Below are 21,561 nucleotides of genomic sequence, written 5' to 3' on the forward strand. Positions count from 1 at the left end.
AAGCATGTGCATCGTTCGTTCTATTCCCCTCAAAGCAACCAAAAACACCGACCCAGCGAAGAAAATTCATCACTGCAGTTCGCTATACTTTGAGCTTGTACAAGATCCTACCGAACGCCGTAAAAGAAAATGGGGCATAATCCGACTGTACAGGCCCCCGCTAGTAAACTCATAACCTTTTCTTTTTCATCCAATTCTACCGTGCGCGCCTTCTTCCCGTTCGTTGGCAGGAGCAAGTCGATGCAGTGTAACACGCCGTGGACATGGCAGGCCATATTCGTGGGAATAATGGACCGCCAGGCGATAATTGAAACAGACAGAAGGAGAAATACAAAGAGCTCGTGAGTATTCATCACCTGGGTCCTTCAAGTCGACGTGGACGCGCGGTGATTAGACAGATTGCTCAACAGGCTGGGCTTGAGAGCTCAGGCTGGTAGTTCTCGCGCGCTGTCTCCGCGGCCTGGGGAGGTCGTACAACTTGAAAGGAGGAGCCTCGCCGGATACTAGAGGCTCGCTGGCGTGGCTTTTGTGGCACGCATTCCTCATGTTCCCAGCAGAGGTGGCGGGGATTTGTTCGGGAATCACATGCCGTGCCGCCGACAGGTCCGGCTTGGCCGGCTTCGGCAGAACCGACAAGTTCGTGGTGGATGGACGCTCCTGCTCGTCGGCCCAGGTGGCTGCCAATTTGTTGAGAGACGTGTTGCTCGCGGTGTACCGCGTCAATGTCGTCTGCGATGAAGTCGTAGACATGTGCCGCTTTCCAGTCGAGTTTGAGCGAGATGTGGAAGCGGTCGTGGTCGTGGATGTGCTGTATCGCTGGTAAGAGGCGACCAGATTGTGCATTCGCGAATAATCGTCCTGACAGGAGGCCGATTGGTTACTCAAGTCCTGCGGTCCCTCGCCCTCATGCAGAACCAGCTGCTGCTGGTACTCGGGCGGTACGAACGAGGATGGAGACAAGGCAAAGACCTGTGATTCCCTGAAGCCGCAAGTTTCAGGCGTGCGGCATTCAAACTTTAACTCCATAGGCCACAGGCTCGTCTTGTCCCCGCGGGGAAGGGAAAAGTTGTTCGTCACGCCCATGCTGGACGTTGGTGTCACCACTTCGTGGCTGAGACCGATCGAGGTTTGGCTCGCAGGACTGAGGGAGGGCATGGCCTGCCGTGAAGGGCACGTCATGGCCGAAAATGTGAGAGCTAGGCCATCCGGCACCATCTCAGCTGAGCCTTCTTCCGCCGATGGCAGATGTGGGGAGGAAGCGGCATCGAACGAGGCTGCGTCGAAGGACGGCCGTCCCCATTCGTAGTCGCAGTTGGCCTCTGCTTCATGCTCGTAGCAGTAGTCGATGTCATCTTCCCAATTCTCCCTGAACGACGACAGCTCGGCTTCGATTCCGGACTGATGCCGCGAGTGGACCGTCCTGTCGGGTGGCGACATGTCGAGGCAGCCAAGGGTATCGGATGTGCCACTCATGGGACGATGCGAGGGCGGCATTGATCGCATCAGAGGAACCGATTGACTTGCTCGGAGCGAAGAGTTGTCGCTAATCAAGCTCAATCGCGAGCGCCGGCTCGGTCCGTGGCCCTCCTCCTCCTCGGGCACATCAGGTAGCGCCGGCAAGACGGCCGCATGTGACCCTTGGCCAGGAGAGGACAGCGGCCAGGCGACATCGTGAGAAGGTCCGGCCACAGCAGGAAGCTCCGTTTCGGATGGCGGCACGTCATCGTAGCTCGGACTGGACTTTGGCAGCTGCTCGGTAGATGCGAAAGGGGAGAACGGCTGTGGTCGACAGAAGCCACCAGTTGTTGGAGGGCGATCGGCTCGAGCCGACAGATCCAAGTCAAAAAACTCCCCGCACGCCGATTGCCGGCGAGAAAAACGCAGAGGAACGGAGGGGGACGAGGACGGGGTGATGGGCCTCGCAGAGGACGGCGGATGTTCGTGCAGGCGCAGGGCTCGAGGCGGACACGCTCTGTGTCGATTCTCGGAACGAGCGTGGTTGACGTATCGTGGAGGGCTCGCAGGCGAACTCATCTGACGCGGGACCAAGGGTGAAGGGGGAGGGCACGTTTGGCAGTGGTTGTCGTACCGATCCTCGGCTAAGGCCAACGGCAGGTGGGAGGTGCTCGGCGAGGGCGGCGCCATCCGGCTCGCGGTGGATGGTTCGGCGGCTCGTCGATGGGCGTAGGGACCGGGACACGTTGCCGGTTCCAAGCGGGCATGGCCATCGGCAGCAAGGTTGCGAGGGCTCGGCCTGTGTGCCAGATGCTGGAAGTTGAAGGGACCCGAGATCTGGAGCTTCCTCTGGGCGGCGGGCTCATCCCGCGACGGCTTCCGACGAGAGAAGATGGCGGGGATGAAGGATTCCTTGGGACTGGCGGGGCCGTTGTCAAGAGGATCATCGACCGAGTACACGGAGCTCGTCGACGAGCTCGGAGAGCTGCCTCCTCGCTTCGACCTCGCTCGTCGATGGAAGAAGGCCTTGCCGAAGTGTTCGAGACGATCTCGCGAGGGCGAGGTGCTCTCGTTGGATCGAAGCGAGGGCCGCCGGACGAGAGACAGGTTATCCAGGGTCACCTCCCACGTCGCCCCGTCGTTGGCCGTCATGGATCCCACGGACGACGACGATTCCGAGGAAGCGGCACGGTGGCCATGGCCATGCTGTCGGTGCAAGCGAGATACCCGCTTCATCTGCCTGTTCGATGATGGGCGCGTAGGAGGAGCATGCACATGTATTATCCGATTACATGCACTCGCAGATGGAATCAGGTGTCGGTGCGGGTGCGGGTGTAGGAGGGCGGTGGGTGCGGGTGCAGATATGGCGGCCTCCTTGGCTCGAGAGGCCTGTTCACCGCGGGTTCCGGGAAGCGGTCAACACTCGGACTCGGGACTCGGACGCGAACTCGAGAGAAGGTCAAGCGGCGAATGAGAAGGCTGGCCATGATCCGCAGAAGGAGCAGATGGTCGAGAGCTGGGAGTGCCGTCGGGGTCCTTTTTGAGAGCGGCTGTGGATACGGCAGAGTCGCAGCCAGAGGACGATTGCAGGGCCATGGCCGAGGCTGTCATCATGGTTCAATTATTATTAGTGGAGAAGAGGGCGAAGACGAGACAAATCCAGTCAATTCGTGCCCTCCTTCCTCCGCGTCCAGGGCCAGGACCAGGAGCCGGGATGAAAAACGAGGCAGGAGGCCAGGGTAGGAGTACTTGTGGGAGTACCTGCCTGTAGTGCGAGTGCACTGTAGGTAAGTACCTAGTACCTAGTACTCTGCACGGTAAGTGCAAGTAGCTGTACATGTAAATGTAAGTACAGCTACGGAGTACTCCGTACAGTACGCAGGATTACAGTGCTTACTACTTACTTGCTGTACTTTACTGTACAGTACTCTGTACATGAAGTTCTTGCGACTAATTACTACAGTATAAAATAAGTATGGAGTACAGTACTTGGGACCAGAACGTGGTGGCACACTGCACTGTGCTCGCCTGTTCGCCTCGGTGCGGGATGCAAGTACTTACTTGGATAATTGTTACTGCGCACGTACTCGGGTACTCCGCACTGCATTACAAGATCACTGCAAGTACAAGTACCAACTCACTGGCAGCACCTGCAGCACTTTGCTCCAGTGAGCAGCGGTTCGCTGTTATTCTTGCACGATGGAGGTACCCGAGACGAGCACATGTACATGTACTTGGTTGCGTGGCAGGCACCCGAGCCGGGACAAGGATGGGGCGATTGTTCTTCTCTTTTCCCCTGAGGCGATCTGCAGACCCACGCGTGTTGGTCGAGGAAAAGCCTCAGGGCCGTCGCCACTTGCCAGAGCTGACAGCCATCAAGGGGGGTTTGGGCTGGGAGACGGGTGTCGGTGTCGGCGTCGGTGTTGGCGTCGGTGTTGGTGTCGGGCAGAGGCTGTGGGACGGGGGCCAGCATGATGGGGCGGCCAATTTACGAGTGCAAGCACTGTAGGTGTTACTAGTAGTACGGAGCAGATGCACTCCGATTACAGTCACTTGACAAAAGTGACGATTCAGTTTTGGTAGCGCCACTCCTACAAATTGACTCGACATTTTTGCCACCCCACTGTACTGTACAGCCAGCCGGAGTACCAATCCATGTGCGGTACTCTTAGGTACCAGCTGTGCAGTGCATTTACGTACTTGCATGAAGTGTAGTTGTAGGTGTACTTGTACTTGTCAGTACAGTACAACTAAGCTGTCAATGACAAAGTAAGTACACGTAATTATTACCACTTACAAATGCTTGCAGACTACGGAGTACTAGTCGCGGAGAAGGGGCAAAGCCACCGGTCAAGGCTAGGAGGGGAAGCCAACGGGAGAGCTGGAGCAGCGCGGCGAGCCCAGGCCAGGGCGAGGGAGGGAGACCGGGGCCGGGTCCAGGAAGGGGTTGGTTACCGGAAAATGCGTCGGTGGGCTCGCGAAGGCGGCGTTGGATCCGGGGGTCGGCCCTCCGTAGCCCCTACATGCAAGGACCCAAGTACTGTCTGTACAGTACGTACTTGCTTGCAACACACGCAGGTGCATACGGCACGCACAGTGCCTACCTACCGTGCAGAGCAGGACAGTCATGAGTTGATGTGGTGGGCTTCGAGGGTCGAACCCCCCGACGGCTCGTGCCCTGATGATTCGGTACAAGAAAGGTGCAAGTAAGTACAAGTCTGGGAAGTCTTGGTCCGTTGGTACTCCGTACTGTGCAAGTAAAAGTACGCAAACTGTGCTCTCACCTTCGAGTACAGTACGGAGCACAGTTCGTCGATGCAACGGCGGACGCGGACTCGTGCCCCCCTTGATCCCGTGCGCGCACAGTGCATGCACCTCGAGCACCGGCACTGGCATGGAGCACGGAATCAGAGTCAACGATTCTGCCCATGTCGGCAGAGGCTGAAGAGGAGGGGTTTACTTGCAATACTCCTCGCCACGCCGAGTAGCTGAAAACGCCGAGCAGGGTCCCCCCACCGCGCGACTACCAGTATTACTTGTCACAGCTATAGTGGCAATGGTAGATGGCAGTGGTCGAGGAGGACGACGTGCATGCGTGGACGCCAATGGACGGGATGAGAAGCCATCATTGGCGCAGGGGACCTAGAAATGCAGGTTTCCATGTCCATCCAGCCATCAAGTTACGTACCACAAGTACTCGATACATTGCTCGTCCTAGGTAATACCGTACTACCGCAGATGGAATGATCGTCCCTCCTGTACGTCTGCTTACCACCTACCTACTAGTAGTACTCCGTACACCTACAGCAGGCACCTACTAATGCAGGTACGTACGGATCGTAGCACAGTACAAGCAAGTATTTGCACCGGTGGGGAGGGTTCAGAAAACGTAGCTGTAATTCCATGCACTTGTACTCCGTACACCTATGGGCTTTGCGTGCAGTCAAGCAAGATTCTCCACTAATACTTGTAGGGGCGTTGATCGTAGTAGTTCTAGCATTGTACAGAACCTCCGTGCTTGGTACGCACAGTACTAGGTTAGTAAGTAATACAACTACCCGTTGTACAGTAGGTACAGTAGGTGTTGTTAAATGTACAAACAAGTATGTACTGTACTTGTCCAGGGACTCGGCCTCGTTCTGGCGAGGATTTTCCTCGGTACTCCGTAGTATGAATGCACTATGGAGCACTCCGTACCAAGGTAGCACATCCTCCCACGCATGTAGTGGTAGGTACATGTACCCGCTGATTCCACGACGCCGGCGCCGGCTCAGACTCCAGTCCAAGTACGCGAGGACATGGTCACTGATGAGGATTACTGCTGACGCTGTGCTGTAGCGAGTACGGGGTACATTTACGGAATATTAGCCGTGCAGGCAGTGCAACCGTGTACATGCATGTACGGATACTCCGCGCTCGTAAGTATGCAATACGCTGCACAGCCTGGCCCGGAAGTGCTGGGGGGCGCCACCTTCCTGGAGCCTGGGGCGTTGCGGATGCCCATTCGTACCGGCAGCGCTCCCTCTCCCTGCAAGGTTCGAAAAGGCAACCCGCTCCCCCTACTCCCCTCGCCCGACGGCCCTCTCCCGACGACCCTCACTCTACGGCCCTCTCCCTTGTACCGAAAGGCGTACCGTCCTCCGTACTGCCCGGAGGCAGGTCGGAATACGAGGACGGATACGGAGCAAGCACACCTACAGTGGTGTGTACAGTCAGTTCTTGTGCGTGCAAGTATGCAAATAGGTGTACCCCGTACAAACACCTGTGGCCGCACAGCCGTGAATCCAGGCCGTGCTCCGTGCAAACTAGTACTCGCTCGCACTCGCACCCTCGACGCGAAATGCATTGGTCATCGAGCACCTTCTGGAAGAATTACTATCACGTACAGTACAACTAGTGCCGTGCACGCGTGCGTGTACAGTACGGAGTATTAATTAGTTACTATTACCTCTGCGAGCAGTTCCAGGGCGAATGGAGCAGGGAGGGGACCGACGACCCGACGAGACAACGCGACGCGAACCAAGGAGTGGACGGCGTTCAACTCATCCTTCCGTCCGTCGCGTCGGGTCGTCAGCCGACCCCTGCAGGTTCCGCCTCCGCTTGCCTTCCCTTGTTGCCTCGCTCGAGTGGGCGAATGGATTCGCTCGTCGATGCGGTTCGGGCCAAAAAGTCTGCTTCGGAGCGAGCTGCAAGCCTGCAAGCGTGCGTGCGGACGTGCATGCGAGCGCAGCAGCAGGCGAGGCACCAGCCACGCCGCAGAATAAATGCAGGAACGGCATGGTCGCGGGCGCCGTCCCAAACAGGCTGCTGGCTCTCGCCCTGGTCGCTGCCACATCGGGACGAGGGCAGGGCAAGGGCACACCCAATACTTGCCAACGCCAACATTGCACTGAAAACCATACAAGTATTAATATTACATGTCTGCTGTCCAAGTCGGACGGTGGTACGTAATTGCACGTGTTGGGCCGACGTAATAATACTGCAAGTAATCCATGTACGGAGCCGCAGCTTGGCGAGTTGGTGCCAAAAGGGTGATCCCTACTTACAGTACTTGCACGAACCAGGGCCCACCTCCTTCCACAGCCAACATATCCCTCAATAGGGCCTAAACAAGGGCCGCCTTGGCCCTGTCACCTTTGTCATTGCAAGTACTTAATTAATACAGTAATTAATACTTGCACGTGTGCTCGGCTCGGTACGCGGACTTGGCTGTTCACTGTAAGTATTACTTACTCCCTCCACCTACTTGTGGTACGCATCCCCAGGTATTACCAAGTGCAGGCCACCTTTTACTTGCATGTGCATGCCCTTGCATGTAATTACGCCAACATGGACAAGTCAGTATTTTTACCGTACTACTGTACATGTACTTAGTTGTAGTCGTGGCCCTACTCGTAACGGTTCGCGTCCGCGGATGACAAACGAAGCCCGTGCCACCGTCCCACAACAGGCCGGGGATGGGGAGGGAGGAGGCTGGTGGCCGGAGTTGCCCGACGACGACGATCCATGGAGAGCACGAGAAACTCCATCTCCTTCTAGAAGGTCGGCAGGTTGTCGAATGCTTCGGAACAAAGGCGGGAGTGCGACGGGAAGGGGGACAAGTCCGCTCCGCCCTGCCTCCCTAGCTCCTTTACTTTCTTTTTCGACGACGGATTCCACCAGTATCTGTCCAGCAATTACCAACCCATCTCGTACGTAGAGGTCTGCCAGAGCGAGACGTGATGGGCATCAGGCAAGGAATTCCGCCTGCGCCGGATGCAGGCGTGCCTGAGGCATACAGACACTTGTGTTGAGCGACTTATTACTGCAAGGACAATTACGGGGACAAGTTCACACGTGGAGTTGAATACTCCGTACTCCGTACAGTACTTACAGTACAAGTACTTTACAATACATGTACTGTACGGAGTACTCCGTGCACATGTACTTACTGTAGATTAGGCTTGGACGTAATACTTGTGCGCTGCTAGGCGAGTACATGCACACCCATGCGAAGCAGTGCTGCATTTGCACTCCGTTCGAGGCACCGTTTGCGTGCACAAACACTGTAATAGTAAGCAGACGTGAACGAGTAGTAGCAGCAAGTAATTCCAGGCAAGTAGGATACTAGGAAAGTACAACAAAGTAAGTGAAGTGGCACCGGCAAGGTGGTCCAAATACGTTGTTGCAGCACTCAAGTACAAGTACAGCATAACACTCACCTCCCGAACCTGCCATGTCGAGCGAGCGAGCTACCGACGTAGCACTCCGCACGCACAAGTACAGTACAAGTACTGCACAGTACTGTGCTGTAGAGTAATACATCTGCAGACTTGTATATGCAAGTACTGTACAGTACGTCGTAGGGCTCTGTACATGGATCTACACTACTCCATTCTTACTTGAACACGTACTTACTTACTAATTTACCTACACTTCATTACTTGCGTGCACCCAAGAACAGGTAGAATGTTGGCACATTGCACTCACGTCACCGAACCAATACTCGCCCCGCCCAACACCCTCCGCGGGCCAGAGGCGGCATCAATCAGGGACGCCCAACGAGCAACCCTCCTGCCTGCCCTTCACGGGCTCTCCGCTGCAGCCTTCCGACGAGCCGTCTCGTCTCGTTCCTGAATGGACGTGGCGGCGGTCCAAGGCACGCATCGCGCCGGCGTGGCGAAGCTGTTGGGTTGGCTCACCGACGCCGGCGACTTGGACAACCCACCCACGGGGTAGCAGAGTGTCGATACCGTGGGCACCTGTACCTGTACGTACGGGTAAGCAGGGCCGTACGCCGATTGCCATGGGGTTCTCTCGCCATGGCGTTTGAATCCATGCTGATACAGATCATGCATCGTATACCTAGGTGTCCTGGCCTCTCTGCTCAGCTGATGTCGAATCCGGGACGAGAATGCCCTCGTTTCACGGCTCGCAAAACACAGACGGGCAAACGAGAACGCATACGAGTCCATGTACGGAGTCGTATTCCTGACTGGATTCGACGGGTCATGTCAAGCAAGGCGAGTACGGAGTGCAGTAGGCGTAACTGTACTTACGGGAACAGTAGTTCCGTTACCGGCGGCGAGTGTGACTACAGTAAGTAAGTACTTACATGCACCGAGTACAAGCAAGCAAACAGGTAGCCGCGCCGCACACCTGTGCCGGGTCCTTGGAACGCCGTGGAAACATGCAGCTTGCGTCGCGGGCAGTCGCCAAAATTCTAGGCCAGAAAAGGAATGTCGTTGCCGTCGTTTCCAACACCCGGTCCCGGTCCCGGTCCTGGTCCTGGTCTCGGTCCTGGTCATGGCATGCACACCTACAGTCATCCAAGCACGGAGTACTCCGTACACCTACTTGTACGTCTTAAGCGAAGCGGATATGCCTTCTCCTGTTGTACTTGAATGTACGGAGTGCAGAGTGCCCAAGTACGTAAGTACCTAGTAAGTATGTATGTACAGTACATGTGCTCCGCACAGTATCTACAGTACTTGTACACTTACAGCACATCAAAGTCGGTGTGATGGGCTCCGTACGCAGTCCGGAGCGCCTGTATTCGTGCTGCAAGTTAGTACTTACTTGCCCCTACAGGTACGGGTGGTGCTTGTACACCTACATTATTATTGTATTGCACCTACAGCAAGTACATGTGCATGCACACCCTCAAGTACTTGCATACTTACACCTACTTTGAAGGACTTGCAAGTTGCCACCAACACACCTCCAGGACACGCACGCCGACTCTACCAACTGCTTCGTGCTGCCGACGGCTCGACGCTCGAATGCGCGACTCGACTCGGGCCATGACCGCTACTTCCGTCGCCCAGTCTCCTCTTGCAACGCCTCCGTCGAATCCGCCACGGTACCGACGGGGAGACCGACTGATGCCTTGTGCCTCGACGCCAACCCGAGGGCCAAGAAACGATCGTCGGCGGACCATTGTGCGAGCACATAAACGTACCCAGGTACTCCGTACAAAACAGTACGAGTACCCCGTACGTTTCCGCTGCAAGTACTTGCTGCACTCCGCAGTTGTAGGTGCCATCGCCGCATGGTGCCGTGCTCGGTGCCGGGCTGCTCGGACGCCCGCGGCCAGAGGTGACCCTGCGGCGAGCACCCCCCGTGCTGATCGTGGGCCAAATCAACGCACCGGATGGTCGTGGCAACCGAGCCCTGGACGGTGGGTGGTAATGCCAAAAGCAAGCAGGTAAATGAGCCGTGGTGCTAGCCAATGCGCGGCAACGCCAGTGCCGTGCGAGCATGGCGACAAACGGACGCACCACCTCCGCTCGACCTTGGCTTCGCTTGCTTCCACCGCGGTGTTGCTCGCCAGAATGAATCCGCGACGAGCGTGCCTGCATGTCCGATGGTGGCCGTGTCGCCGCGATGCCCCGGCGTGCAAGACCGTCGTCCTCTCCCCTTGCCGCAAGATCCAAAAAAAATGCACATCGCACCCCTCCACGGAACGCCCCGCGTACTTCCACGCCGCTACCCTAAATCCAAGAAGATCATGTCCAAGTCGTGCCGGCCTCGGCACCTTCCTCCCGGGCGATCCATGACTTGAGCATCCTATCGCGCTCGTGCTGCCGAGGAGGATGCCGACGAGCTGCCCGTCGATGCAACGTCGCTTTCCGTGTCGGGCTCGGCTCGTCTCCCCGTCGACTCCGACTTCTTTCTGGGCCGGAAGAAATCGCCCAGCACCTTGCTGAAGCTTTGTGACCTCTGACGGCCGGCGCCGGCCTCGTGCGGCTGGTCTCCGACGACGTCCCGTCTCGGCGGAGGATGCGGAATCTGCTCGTCGGAGATGGCAAGGCAGTACCGGCGACGCATGTCCTCGTCGTCGACGTCGACGTCGTCGTTGAAGAACAGGCTGGCTCGGATCGTCGATCGTATCCGTCTCAGCGACGACCCGGAAGTGGACGACTTGTCATGCTCCCGGAGAAAGGCATCCTTGACGACGGTCGTGACGGTGGATGCAAACGGAGACGGCGATATAAAGGTCTTGGCGCGCTGGTGGCTTGTCGTCCGCGACAAGGCCGAGCGCGGCGTCGCTTCGACCGCGTGATTCGGTGCAATGGAGGAGGCGACGGTTGGCGTCTGCGGCACGGAACTCATCGGCGAATACATAATCGCCGAGCCCGTCACGGCCGCGTCGGCCGACAATGTTCTGCTGCCGTGCTGAGGCGGTGCCGTCGGGCCCCACGATTGTCGCCAAGCGCTGCTCGACAGCGGCGACGACTCTCCTCCCGACCAGCCCGGGACACCCTCGACCCCCGAGAGCTGTGCCGTCGGGCTTCCGGCCACGTCGGACGGGGACATGGGCTTGACCGTGTCGGCGAAGCTGACCCGCGACAGCCTGCTCGACCTCCGCGACTGAGATTTGGGCGTCGCAACGACATGCTCCGGGGCCGATGCGTTGCTGTCGTGGTGCGTCAGGCCAATCGTCTCCTCGACGTCGTCGTCCGAGAACAGGCTTTCGTCGTCCTCGCCCTGCCCTCGCCTCCCGCTCGTGAGGAGGAAGACGCCGAAGAAGGTGAGCAGACAGCCGCCGACAAACTTGGCCGCCTGCTCGACCGTCGTCTTTTCAAAGTCGCGATAGAGGATGGCGCTGCCGAGGATGACGCAGAGCGTGAAGAGGACAAACTGGATGGGGATGACTTGCGTCGAGTCGAAGCGCTGCAGCGCCTTGTTGACGTAGCGGATCTGCATCACGGCCGTGACGAGCAGGATGAAGAAGAGGACGTAGGTGACGGGCGTGGTGAAGGCTCTCCAGAGCGTCGACGAAAGCATCGACGACACGCCCTTGGTGGCCAAGGCCGTGTACCCACCTGCCGTCGGGTCAGGTTAGCATGGCGGCGAGGACGAGGAACGGGAGCGAACTTTGTCGACGACGTACCGAAGAGGCCGACGAGGCCGAGGTCGATGAGGATGGTCCGCCGTCCGTAGACGCTGCTGGCCCACATGAGGGCGACGATGAGCGCCACGGTGACGGCCAGATATATTTCAAAGGCCAAGGTCGTGATGGCCCGCCAGACGTCGTGAGGCTCCAGCTTCGTCTCCTTGGTGTTTGCGCTCAGCACGACCGTCACGACACCGGCGACGGCGATGACGACGCCCCAAAAGTCTCGCAGCCGAAACCTCTCGTGGAACATGAGGGGTGCGATGATGCAGTTGGAGATGAGGGCGACGACGCCCAGTGGCGAGACGATGGATGCCGGCGCGAACCCGTAGGCAAGGAAGTTTCCCATTTCGCCGAGCGTGATGAGGATCTGGCCGAGCCACCAGTAGGGCGACTTGAGATAGGTCGAGGTGGCATCGCCAACGTCGTCGCCGTCGTCGTCGCCGTCGTCGTCGCCGTCGGCTGTTCCGTTCGATTGGTACGAGGCCGCCAGCGGGTCCGTCTCCCGGCCTCCATGGCTCTCGCCATCACCACCGTTCGCTCCCACGTGGCCCGTGTCTGTGCCGATGGTGCTCTGCCCGTCGGTTCCTCCATCGATGGTGCCGTACACTCCGGACGCGGCGCCCCTGCTCTGGCTCAGCAGCATGGCCGTGCGGGCTCTTTGTCGTATTCTCGCCCGTGCCTTTTGCAGTCGTGTGTGAGCATATCTCTGCACGTTGAGCGCCAGCGCGATGAGAACATTGCCAACGATGGCCGTGACGATGCCGATCAGCGACGACCAGTTCTTGAGCGAGTCGCCCGGCGTTTCCGCACCCCCAGTCAAGCGGGACGCGCCGGGAACCGCGGCCATCGACGGCCCGAACGCAGGTGCCGGCATGACCACCTTCGAGGGGGGGATGGTGAGGGGAAAGGGCCAAGTTCTGAAGCGATAGAAAGCTCGACGGAGCTGTCCCTGTTCGATGGCGGCGATGATATCATCGAGCTGCGAGGGATGCGAGCGAGGACGAAGGGATCGAATCGCCAGTTCGCAGTTGGACCGAGAGTCTGGACATGGCCGTCGACCTAGCCGTCGTCTCTGGTGGCCTCCCGAATGCGATGAACCTGCGCAGCGGTGCGGTCTTTGTACGCTGCGATGCCTGGGTAGTAGAGGAGACGAGGCGGGTGGAGTGGACAGTGAGCCTCGCCGCTTCGTTCCTGGGCATCCAAGCACGAAGCAAGCAGGTACCTGGTACCTGCAGGTCATCAGCGCTATTACGAACAACAGTACGGAGTACATGTACGGAGTACTTGCAAGTACTTGCACTTAGTACTTACAGTTCAGTACACTGACTCTGGGACTAGGGTAGTGATTATAGTTAGTTAACAATTTTGTTAGTTATTTATTTAGTTAAATATATTAACTAGCTATCTCTGGCAATTAACTAACGAACTAGTTATAATTATCCACTGACTATTTTTATATGGCAAGGCGCTAAGAGAAGAGGAGTACAGTACGGAGTACCAGGTAAGATATAGTATATTAGTAGGTAGAGGCAGAAAACGAAGGGTATTATAATTAGCATGCCCAAAGACTAGTCTTAGACAGCTATAAAAGGCAAAAGGCATAGAGTTACAGTAGGGAGATTGAAAGGAGGATTGCGATGAAAAGGGAGAGAGAGTTTAGGTAATATTGTTTAGAGTGCACTGCCTCCCATCTTGGCTGCTTTACTGACTCTATGCGTGCCGATGCCTTTCCTCTGCTGATTTACTCATAGTCCGATGCCCATGTTCGTCCGCCACATATTATATCGTCGTCCTCTCCTGTCTACTACCTACATCTCTTGTCGAGTTCGCCGCTCCTTTCGCCCACTTTCCTGACGCCCGTCCTGCCCTCTCCTCGCCCTCTCGCTCTGTTCCAGCTCCCCCTTTGCCGACGCATACTTTACCATGAATGCAACCAGCACGACAGGCACAACGACGGGCGGCGAATCTGCCTGGCCGGAATACATTTCGATGCTACCATACACTAATCTATTCCGAGACAAAATGGATATCCATCCCAAAGCAAGCAACTAATCCAAGCCAGATATGTATCCTGTCTATTGTAAAAAATATCAAAGCATCTACATGGGCCGCCGCCGGCCTGCATGCGTCTACAAGGCAAGCTCCGGGTCAATCCTCCATTTATAGCAGTTATTCTCCACCACACCTCCCTGCTTCCAATTGACACCGGCACAGTTGCAGCTATCTGTCGGCACAGAGAGGTACTTTTCGCACAAGCCCTGGTCGAAACGGGCAACGTCGTGGCCGCGAGGGTGCTCGGCGCTTATTTCGTAAAAGGTGCCAAAGCTGCAACGCGGCTTCACCTCGAGCGAGATGACAATTTCCACGCGGCCGATGCCGCCATTGTACGGGAATTTGAACCTATCCTCGTAAAAGAAGTTGGGGCCGAGCGTCTTGTCACTGATTCTTTGGCAGAAGCTCTTGGCCGCGTACCGCATGCGTTCGCCCTCGGTGTTTTCGCCCACATGGTAGCACTTGACCGAGTTGGTCCGCCCGTCGCCTTGTTCGTACGGCGACGTCATAGGTGGTGGTGGCTCCGTTGGCTCCGCGACCGCTGTGGTGGTGGTCGAGGTAGGGATCGGGCACCGAGTCTTGTCCCATAGGTTGTCAATGTCGCCGCCGCCGCCGCCGCCGCCGTCGTCGCTGGCACCGGTGACGTTGCCCCAGAACCACGGCTGTTGGACGCAACTGGGGTCCTCGAAGCTGAGAAAGGAGCACTCAGGCACCAGCGGGGACTCGTTGGGGCCCAAGACAACCTGAAGGTCGCGTTTGGGCCAGCTTCCGGACGGCGGCGCCGGAGCGCCCGGGCCGATGGACGGCGGAGGCGTGGGGAAGGGCCCGGTGGCCGACGTCGTCGTCGCCAAGCCGTCGGCACCGCGGTAGACGAAAGCAGGCCAGTACGGCGTCGTTGCGAGAACGGGCTGCACAGTCGCCGCTGCGCGCTTCCTGTTGCCGGCCGGGCCCTGGGTCACGGTGGCGGCCTCGAACATCCACTCGGAAATGGTCAGCGGTGGCTGCGTGACCGTGCTCGTCCACGATCCCTGGCTGACGGTGACGAGGGGATGGTCAACCGTGCTGGTTGCGCCGGTCCATGGCGGTATCTTGACGTTGCACGGCGGGGAGCAGGTGAATTGGGGCTCGTCCATGTCCCAGATCTTGGGGTCGAGCCAGATGTACTCGCGAAAGTTGGTGCCGTCGCTGCCGACATCGAGAACGCTAATCTGCGACCAGCTTGGATGCGTGTTGACGTTGAGGTTGTCGGCCGCCAGAATGCCCTTGCCCTCCATGACGGCCATGTACTTGGACCCGATTGTGATGAGGTTGGTGATGCGAACGTTTTCAAGGTTGCTCTTGAGGAGCACGAGTGCTTTTTGGCACTGTTGCGTATCGATACAGCTCTGACCATATGTCGAGAACCACTAGATGGATGGGCATTGAAGTTAGCAGAGAGCACCCAAGCCCTTCCCCTTTGCACTCTACGGATCCGACGTACCGAGTAGATGCCCGCAGCCGCCATGAATATGTTTCTCGAGCCCGTCATGACGATGGACCAGGATTCGTCGCAGCCGTTGAACTCGTCTCCTTTCGCGCACGAGTAGTCGGGGTCCCCGGCGAACTTGCCGACAACTTCGGTAAAGGGAGCCGGTGGCGGCGGCGTCGGCTGAAAGTAAGGCGATTCCGTCTGCAGCATACCGACGAATACGTTGGCCGCCGAGTGAAAGTTGTACTGGTAAAAGACGGCGTGTTCCGAGGCGGTGCCATACAGCCTGGTGCATCATCGTACACATCAGTCCGTGTGTCATTTCGCTGCCGAGCCGAGACTGTACTGGAACAGGAAGCTTACCATGTCGGATCTGTGCTTTCCACCAAAAGGCCACGAGCAACATAGATGGATGTCTGGGTCATTTCGTTTTTGGCATCGACATAGTCGGGGTCGCTATGTTTCGAAAAAGCCATCAGTCACTGCATCCGACAGGCATTATCCTCAGCAACAACCTACTCAATCATGTGGTCGGCTACCCAGAGCCACATGTTCTCAAAGTAGCCTGATGCCGACTTCCTCAGGTGCATCATCAGACTGGCAGCAGAGCATCCCGGGTTGATGCCGCTCGTGGCGGGAGGACACTCGGCGGGTGTCAGCTCTGTCCCAAGGGCGCCTCCCACTCGTACGTGGCAGTCCCAGAGGCCGGCGGCACCCGGAAACTGGGCTTTGATGTTCCATTCGACGAGGATGGCACCGGCGGTCGGGCCACGGGTTGTGAAAATGAGGTCCTGCATTTCTACAGTACCCGTCTGTCCTTGCTCTCCGACTTGAATCATGACTTTCGGGTTGCTGCAACACAACACATACAGCATCAGCCAACGAAACATTTTGGGGACTTGCCCTTCAATCATTTCAAAAACACATCGATTGCACGTACCTGGCATCCGAAAAGAACGGGCCCGACGCGGCCAACTGCGACCACGTCTCTCCCACAATCTTGGCACCTGACGGAATGATGACGGTCGAGGTGAGAATGTACGTTCCGGCGTCAACGAATAGAATACTACCCACGCTGGCATACAGAGCTGCCTGCAAAGCCGCCGTATCGTCGGTGGCGCCGTCACCCTTGCAGCCGAGGTCCTTGGTGTGCATGAACATTGACGCAGGCTGGTTCGCGTACTGTGGTCTCGCACGCTCAAAGTAATTGCCACGCTCGTCCAGGAGCGTCGAGTGCCTCCGATATTGTCCAATCTTGCCGCCGGAAGAAAAGCTCCGAGCAGTCGTCGAGCCCTCGTAGACGGGACCGACAACCCACTGGTCGATGTGGCCTGACGAAGCCAGAAGCGTTGCGCCAGTCGTGTCGGCAACAGCCACGCCGACTCCCGATAGGGCCACGTTCTCGAGGGATATTCCTGTGCTGCCCATGCCAGGGTCTGACTTGATGGGGTTAACGACGATGGCCTGGTTGGCGCCAGTAATGGACGAGTCGATAATGGAGACGGAGCCAACTAGGAGAAGGGGAGTTAGGACTGTGAAAAGAATCATGATGATAAACAGAAGGAAACGGGAAGAGCGTTTAGAACGAGCAAATGTAAAGGGTAAAACAAAAGAGTCAAAAAGAGTCGGAGAACACGTACTATTTCCAACACCGCCATCGCCGACAAGCTTAAAGCCAATGCCCACGTTGTTCATGGTAATCGACTTCCACACCCAGCCCCAGTCCCAAATGACTTGAATGCCAACATCGCAGCCGCTAAATGTGAGTCGTTGAGCTGTAAACTGCTGGCTGCCCGCCTTCAGGCCGACGCCGCCGCCGGTAAAGGTTACGTCGGTAAGGCTGCCACCGCTGCCGTTCTCGGCAAACATACCAATCTGCTCCGTGCCTGACTGGGCAATCAGCTCGACGTTTTGCGTGCTCGTGGCTTGGGCGACTTGGTAATGGATGCCTGTGATGATGGCTCCCTCCTGGACCTGTCTGACGTCTATTCTGATGTTGCGGATCTGGCGGTAAAAGTTGGCCGTGTTGACAAAGTACTGGGGGTCCTTGCCGTCGATTCCAACACCTTCCGCGCCCGTATACTCATCCGTCGACAGCACGCCCAGGCCGACAAACTTGGGAGAGGCCACGAGGGTCGGGCGATCGTTGGCGTCGCCAATGACCTGAGTGCCAAAGGGCATGGCAAGTGTGGAGGAGACGAGGTAGTTTCCGGGGGGGAAGTAGATGATGGCGTTTTTGGTCGTGGACCCGTTGCAGCCCCGGTCACAGCGGGTGCTGTTCGTTCCCATGGCCTTGTTGATGGCTTTGGTGTCATCCTATGAATGAGTCAGAACAAATCGACGTTGTTGACGTGGCCCTGGCATGGAGAAAGACTCACCGTGACACCGTCGCCTACGGCTCCGTAGTCCATGACGTTTCGGAAGACGATCTATATTTTTCCGTGAGTTGATGTCCGTGCAGCAAGTCTTGAACAAGTCGCCTTACATAGTTGGGATCGTCTCCCCAAGGCACAGTGCCTTTGCGGGCGATACTGTTGTGAAAGGTAGGTCAGGTCAGTCAGGCCAGTTTCGCAGTCAAGAAACGTACTGTTGCATCCAAAAGGTTCCCTTGCCCGCCGCCGGCGCCACAGCACGCTTCGTCCAGTTACCAGTTTTGGCGTGAAGGTCTGCCTCGGCCACCAGGGCGGCCGCTGCAGCAATTTCATCAGTAATGACCAGAAGCGGCGGCGGCGGCATGGTCTCGGCAGATCCGGCTTCCACGTTGGCCTCACGCGCGACTATGCCCCCCCCTGAGCCAGTGCTCCGTCTGTAGAAGTGTCGGTTGCGGAGCGGCCTCGCTACTCGGGCCATGTTGCGCTTGTTCGACTCGGCGCGAGCCTGGTCCACGATGCGCCGGGCCTCCTCCAGCTGCCAGGAGGTGGTGTTTCTCATGAGCGGCGCGCGCTTGCGGGGTCCTACGCCTCGGCCCTTCAGCTTTGGCGCCTCTGACACACTCCTGGGAAGCGTCGCATTGTCGCTCAGAACGAAGCCATCCAGCTGGTCCATGCCGGGCATGCCGCGCCTACTAAGCACGTCGCTCATGATCCTGTCTCGACGAGCCAGGTCTGGTTCGGAAACCTAGATGTAGGCATTAGCAAGGCTGGCAGGCACTGTTTGAGAATAGTCAAAGCCAACCGGGTAGGTGGGTGCTACGGAATCATGACAGAGAATTGGATTCGAAAAAGAGGCATCGATCGACGTACAGTCAGGTTTTCGTGGATCAGCGTTTCGTAACCCCTGCCTGCCCTAAGATGAGCCTTGAGCTCCTCGGCAGTCAGGCCCGGACCGGTCAGGCTCGTCAGGGTAGAATTGACGGCGGCTACACTGCGTTTTTGTTGGGGGATGACATTGTCGGAAATCAATTCATCGGAAGTGCCAATATCCTTCATAACTATGACACGGGCAGCAACATCATCCGCCCCGTCATTATTGAAAAGAAACCTGAAGAAGATGATGGACCTGGCTGGATTGTAGCCGGGATGGGTCCTGGCCAAGTTTTGAAGTTCAATACGCAATCTGCCGTGAGCTAATCCTTGCCCTATGTCGTCGAAATTGGTGAGCAAATCTGATCTTTTTGTTGAACTTGATTGATTGGGCAGAGATGCGTACAATTCTGTTCGGCCTTGACCCCTGTGGCGCCTTCACAGGCGATTGCAGCACATCGCGTGTTGGAAGGGGTATTTCTATCCCAACCATTCCCACCTTCAACCCTAATCGACAACATTAGTAGGGAAAGCTCAGATAGTAGGACTATTCCAGCATTCCGCAAAACATATGTGGATAGCATACGTACCAGGTAGCTGGCGGGAACTCATCGCACGAGTACCGGATGCTGGAGTTTCTGATGATATTGTTGTTACCATCACGCAGGTGCTGCAAATTGTTGACAGTCGTTCCCGGCTCCAGAGATGTTGTGAACCACTCGCCATTGCTTTTCATGGGCTTGCGCTGGTCTACTTCCGGGCAAGTATGGGTATCCTTCCAGCCTGGAGGACAAGATGCGTCACGACGATACTCTTGGCAAGACCTTGGCTCTCCCGTGGGAGCATCGCCCGTGTCCAGATCATAGCCATAGACATTGTTGTCGATTCCGCTTGCGGGGTGCAGGTTAAGGCCTCGCGCGGACGCCTGGAATAGCTCGGCATTCTTGCAGATGTCTCTCATGTAATGACAGTTGTAAGACAGGTAAACGGTGTGAGGGTGGACGTTAATAACGCGCATTGGAGCGACCTGCGGGACATGCTGGCTTGGGTCGTATTAGTCAGCGGATGTGCACTTGTGGCAGGGACTTGGGCTCTATGTGCATGTGGCTTTGCAGCCTCAATGTTTGGATGCGACGACTACGATGCCAAAGGACTGGTCAACTTTGGACTTACTATAGATAGCTGTCGGGCAGGGTAGTATCGGGCATATAGTCCTGGTAGAATTGGGCCTCAGCGAGGTGAGGGAACAAGAGAATGGAAGAGGGCGCTAGAAGCGCAACAAGTGGTAGCAAGACCATCTCATTGGGATGGCCAGGCCAGGAAAGTCAAAGTGTAGCGAGACACAATGCAGAAGAAGATGTGGCGAGAAGAGAATTGGAAGCGAAAGGAGCGTCAAGATATAGAAGGGAGAGAGCCTTACTTTATGCAGGCTCTGGCAAGGAATATGGCTGCTACGCTGTTCAAGGCTTCGAGCACACCGTAAGTATAACCAACTTGCTGTTTCTACCTTTGTTCGTCGTGGCCGTGACCCCTGCCCCCCAGCTTGACCAACATAAGCATGCGCCGTACGGATCACTCTAGCGGTGTTTTTTGGGGTAAAACCTCAACTAGCTAGCCAGATACTTGCATGATGAAAAAGGCTTTCCCCATCACCATAGCTATTACCCTGTGTGGAGAAGCAGAATATAAGAAAGTCTCATCACCACCGAGAACCTGCAAGTACATACACGTTCTTGACTGTTGGAGATGTCTCCACTCTATGAATGTATCACTCGCCGCATTGGCCGTTTCCGTACTTTCTGAGATCCATCTCCACGATTAAGTTCCTCCACAACAAGATCCGCAATCGTCCGTCCCACTGTCACTAGCACTAATAAGTTGGCATATAAGTACAGTACTTATATGTAATATAATCTTCGGGTATTGAGACGGCTTGAGACGGCCCAAGAGACACCCTGGGGAATATCGAGTAGTTATTCCTGGAAACAACCGACCTGGAAAAGCTCCTAGAGCTAGAGGATGACGTTTAGGACTGCGGTTGATGTAGTTGGGTTAATTTTTATATGTGTAACATCACCATACCTAATTGAAGAAGAAGCAGAAATGCGACTTCTGGCACAGTCAACTTCGTTTCGACCGGTTCCGTGTCGCGACGAATAGGCAAAGTGGCACACCCGAAAGTACGGTGCCTCAACAGGGTTGATTATCCCTAACCACGCATTTCTGTACTGGACAACTAGTGATTGGAGGGTCTTTTACCTCGAGATTTTGACAATTTTTACCTCGGGGCAACCCTAGTGGAGACATCAACTGATGGGCGGGCCTAAATCTCGGCCGCAGCCTCATGGAGCCTTTGGAGTACTATATTTGCACATTATATGGTCGATCCTATTCCCACGGCCTCTCGATGATGATCCCATGGCCTGTCGATGATGATCCCACGGCCTCCAGGTGATTATCCCACAGCCTCTGGGTGATGATCCCACAGCCTCTTGGTGATGATCCCACGGCCTCTTGGTGATGATCCCACGGCCTCTTGGTGATGATCCCACGGCCTCTCGGTGATGATTCGGTGATGATCCCACGGCCTTTGTAGCCCGACCCAAAAAGGGAAAATTAGGCTACTGCGCCGGTGGGCCCATTCATATGAGCATCGAAGGGCGTTGCCAAAATTTATCTTTCCGTGTAGCGCCTGCAAGGACTGTGTAGCCACTTGAATTGCATTGCAGCCTTGTGCTATGTGCTATGAGGCGTATTGTAATGCCCAAAGCAGCGGCGGTAGCTGCATCTGGGAGACTTGATGTGATGCCCGCATGGCTTGCTGGGAGGCCGCGTCGTTGCGATGCATACTGTCGATTGCAATCATCGCCGTATTGACGCGTTAGTGTAGCGGCATCCGTCGACTTAAAATGCGACGTATAAATAGTATATTATGTTCCTAGAACAATAGTCGAGACTCAAAG

General features: G+C 56.5%; 3 protein-coding genes across 3 annotated transcripts; all 3 read right to left on the reverse strand.

Annotated features, from left to right (window-relative positions):
* Nucleotides 1-390: 390 nt before the first annotated feature.
* Nucleotides 391-3,928, reverse strand: DCS_03016 (uncharacterized protein; the record flags this gene model as incomplete). Its single annotated transcript, XM_040800341.1, has 2 exons — nt 391-2,661; nt 3,770-3,928. The coding sequence occupies 2 exons, from the start codon at nt 3,926-3,928 to the stop codon at nt 391-393; spliced, it is 2,430 nt and encodes an 809-aa protein (XP_040661224.1).
* A 6,575-nt stretch (nt 3,929-10,503) lies between these two features.
* DCS_03017 (DUF803 domain membrane protein) lies at nt 10,504-12,710 on the reverse strand (the record flags this gene model as incomplete). Its single annotated transcript, XM_040800342.1, has 2 exons — nt 10,504-11,762; nt 11,831-12,710. 2 exons carry the CDS (start codon nt 12,708-12,710, stop codon nt 10,504-10,506), a joined length of 2,139 nt encoding a protein of 712 aa, XP_040661225.1.
* Nucleotides 12,711-13,965: 1,255 nt separating this feature from the next.
* On the reverse strand, nt 13,966-19,896 carry DCS_03018 (Pectin lyase fold/virulence factor; the record flags this gene model as incomplete). Its single annotated transcript, XM_040800343.1, has 13 exons — nt 13,966-15,294; nt 15,369-15,642; nt 15,720-15,812; nt 15,876-16,208; nt 16,297-16,867; nt 16,997-17,672; nt 17,735-17,785; nt 17,842-17,887; nt 17,944-18,473; nt 18,599-18,933; nt 19,005-19,105; nt 19,189-19,641; nt 19,772-19,896. 13 exons carry the CDS (start codon nt 19,894-19,896, stop codon nt 13,966-13,968), a joined length of 4,917 nt encoding a protein of 1,638 aa, XP_040661226.1.
* Between the last annotated feature and the right edge of the window lie 1,665 nt (nt 19,897-21,561).

The sequence above is a fragment of the Drechmeria coniospora genome, chromosome 01, assembly GCF_001625195.1.
Source record: "Drechmeria coniospora strain ARSEF 6962 chromosome 01, whole genome shotgun sequence".
NCBI classification, from domain to species: domain Eukaryota; kingdom Fungi; phylum Ascomycota; class Sordariomycetes; order Hypocreales; family Ophiocordycipitaceae; genus Drechmeria; species Drechmeria coniospora.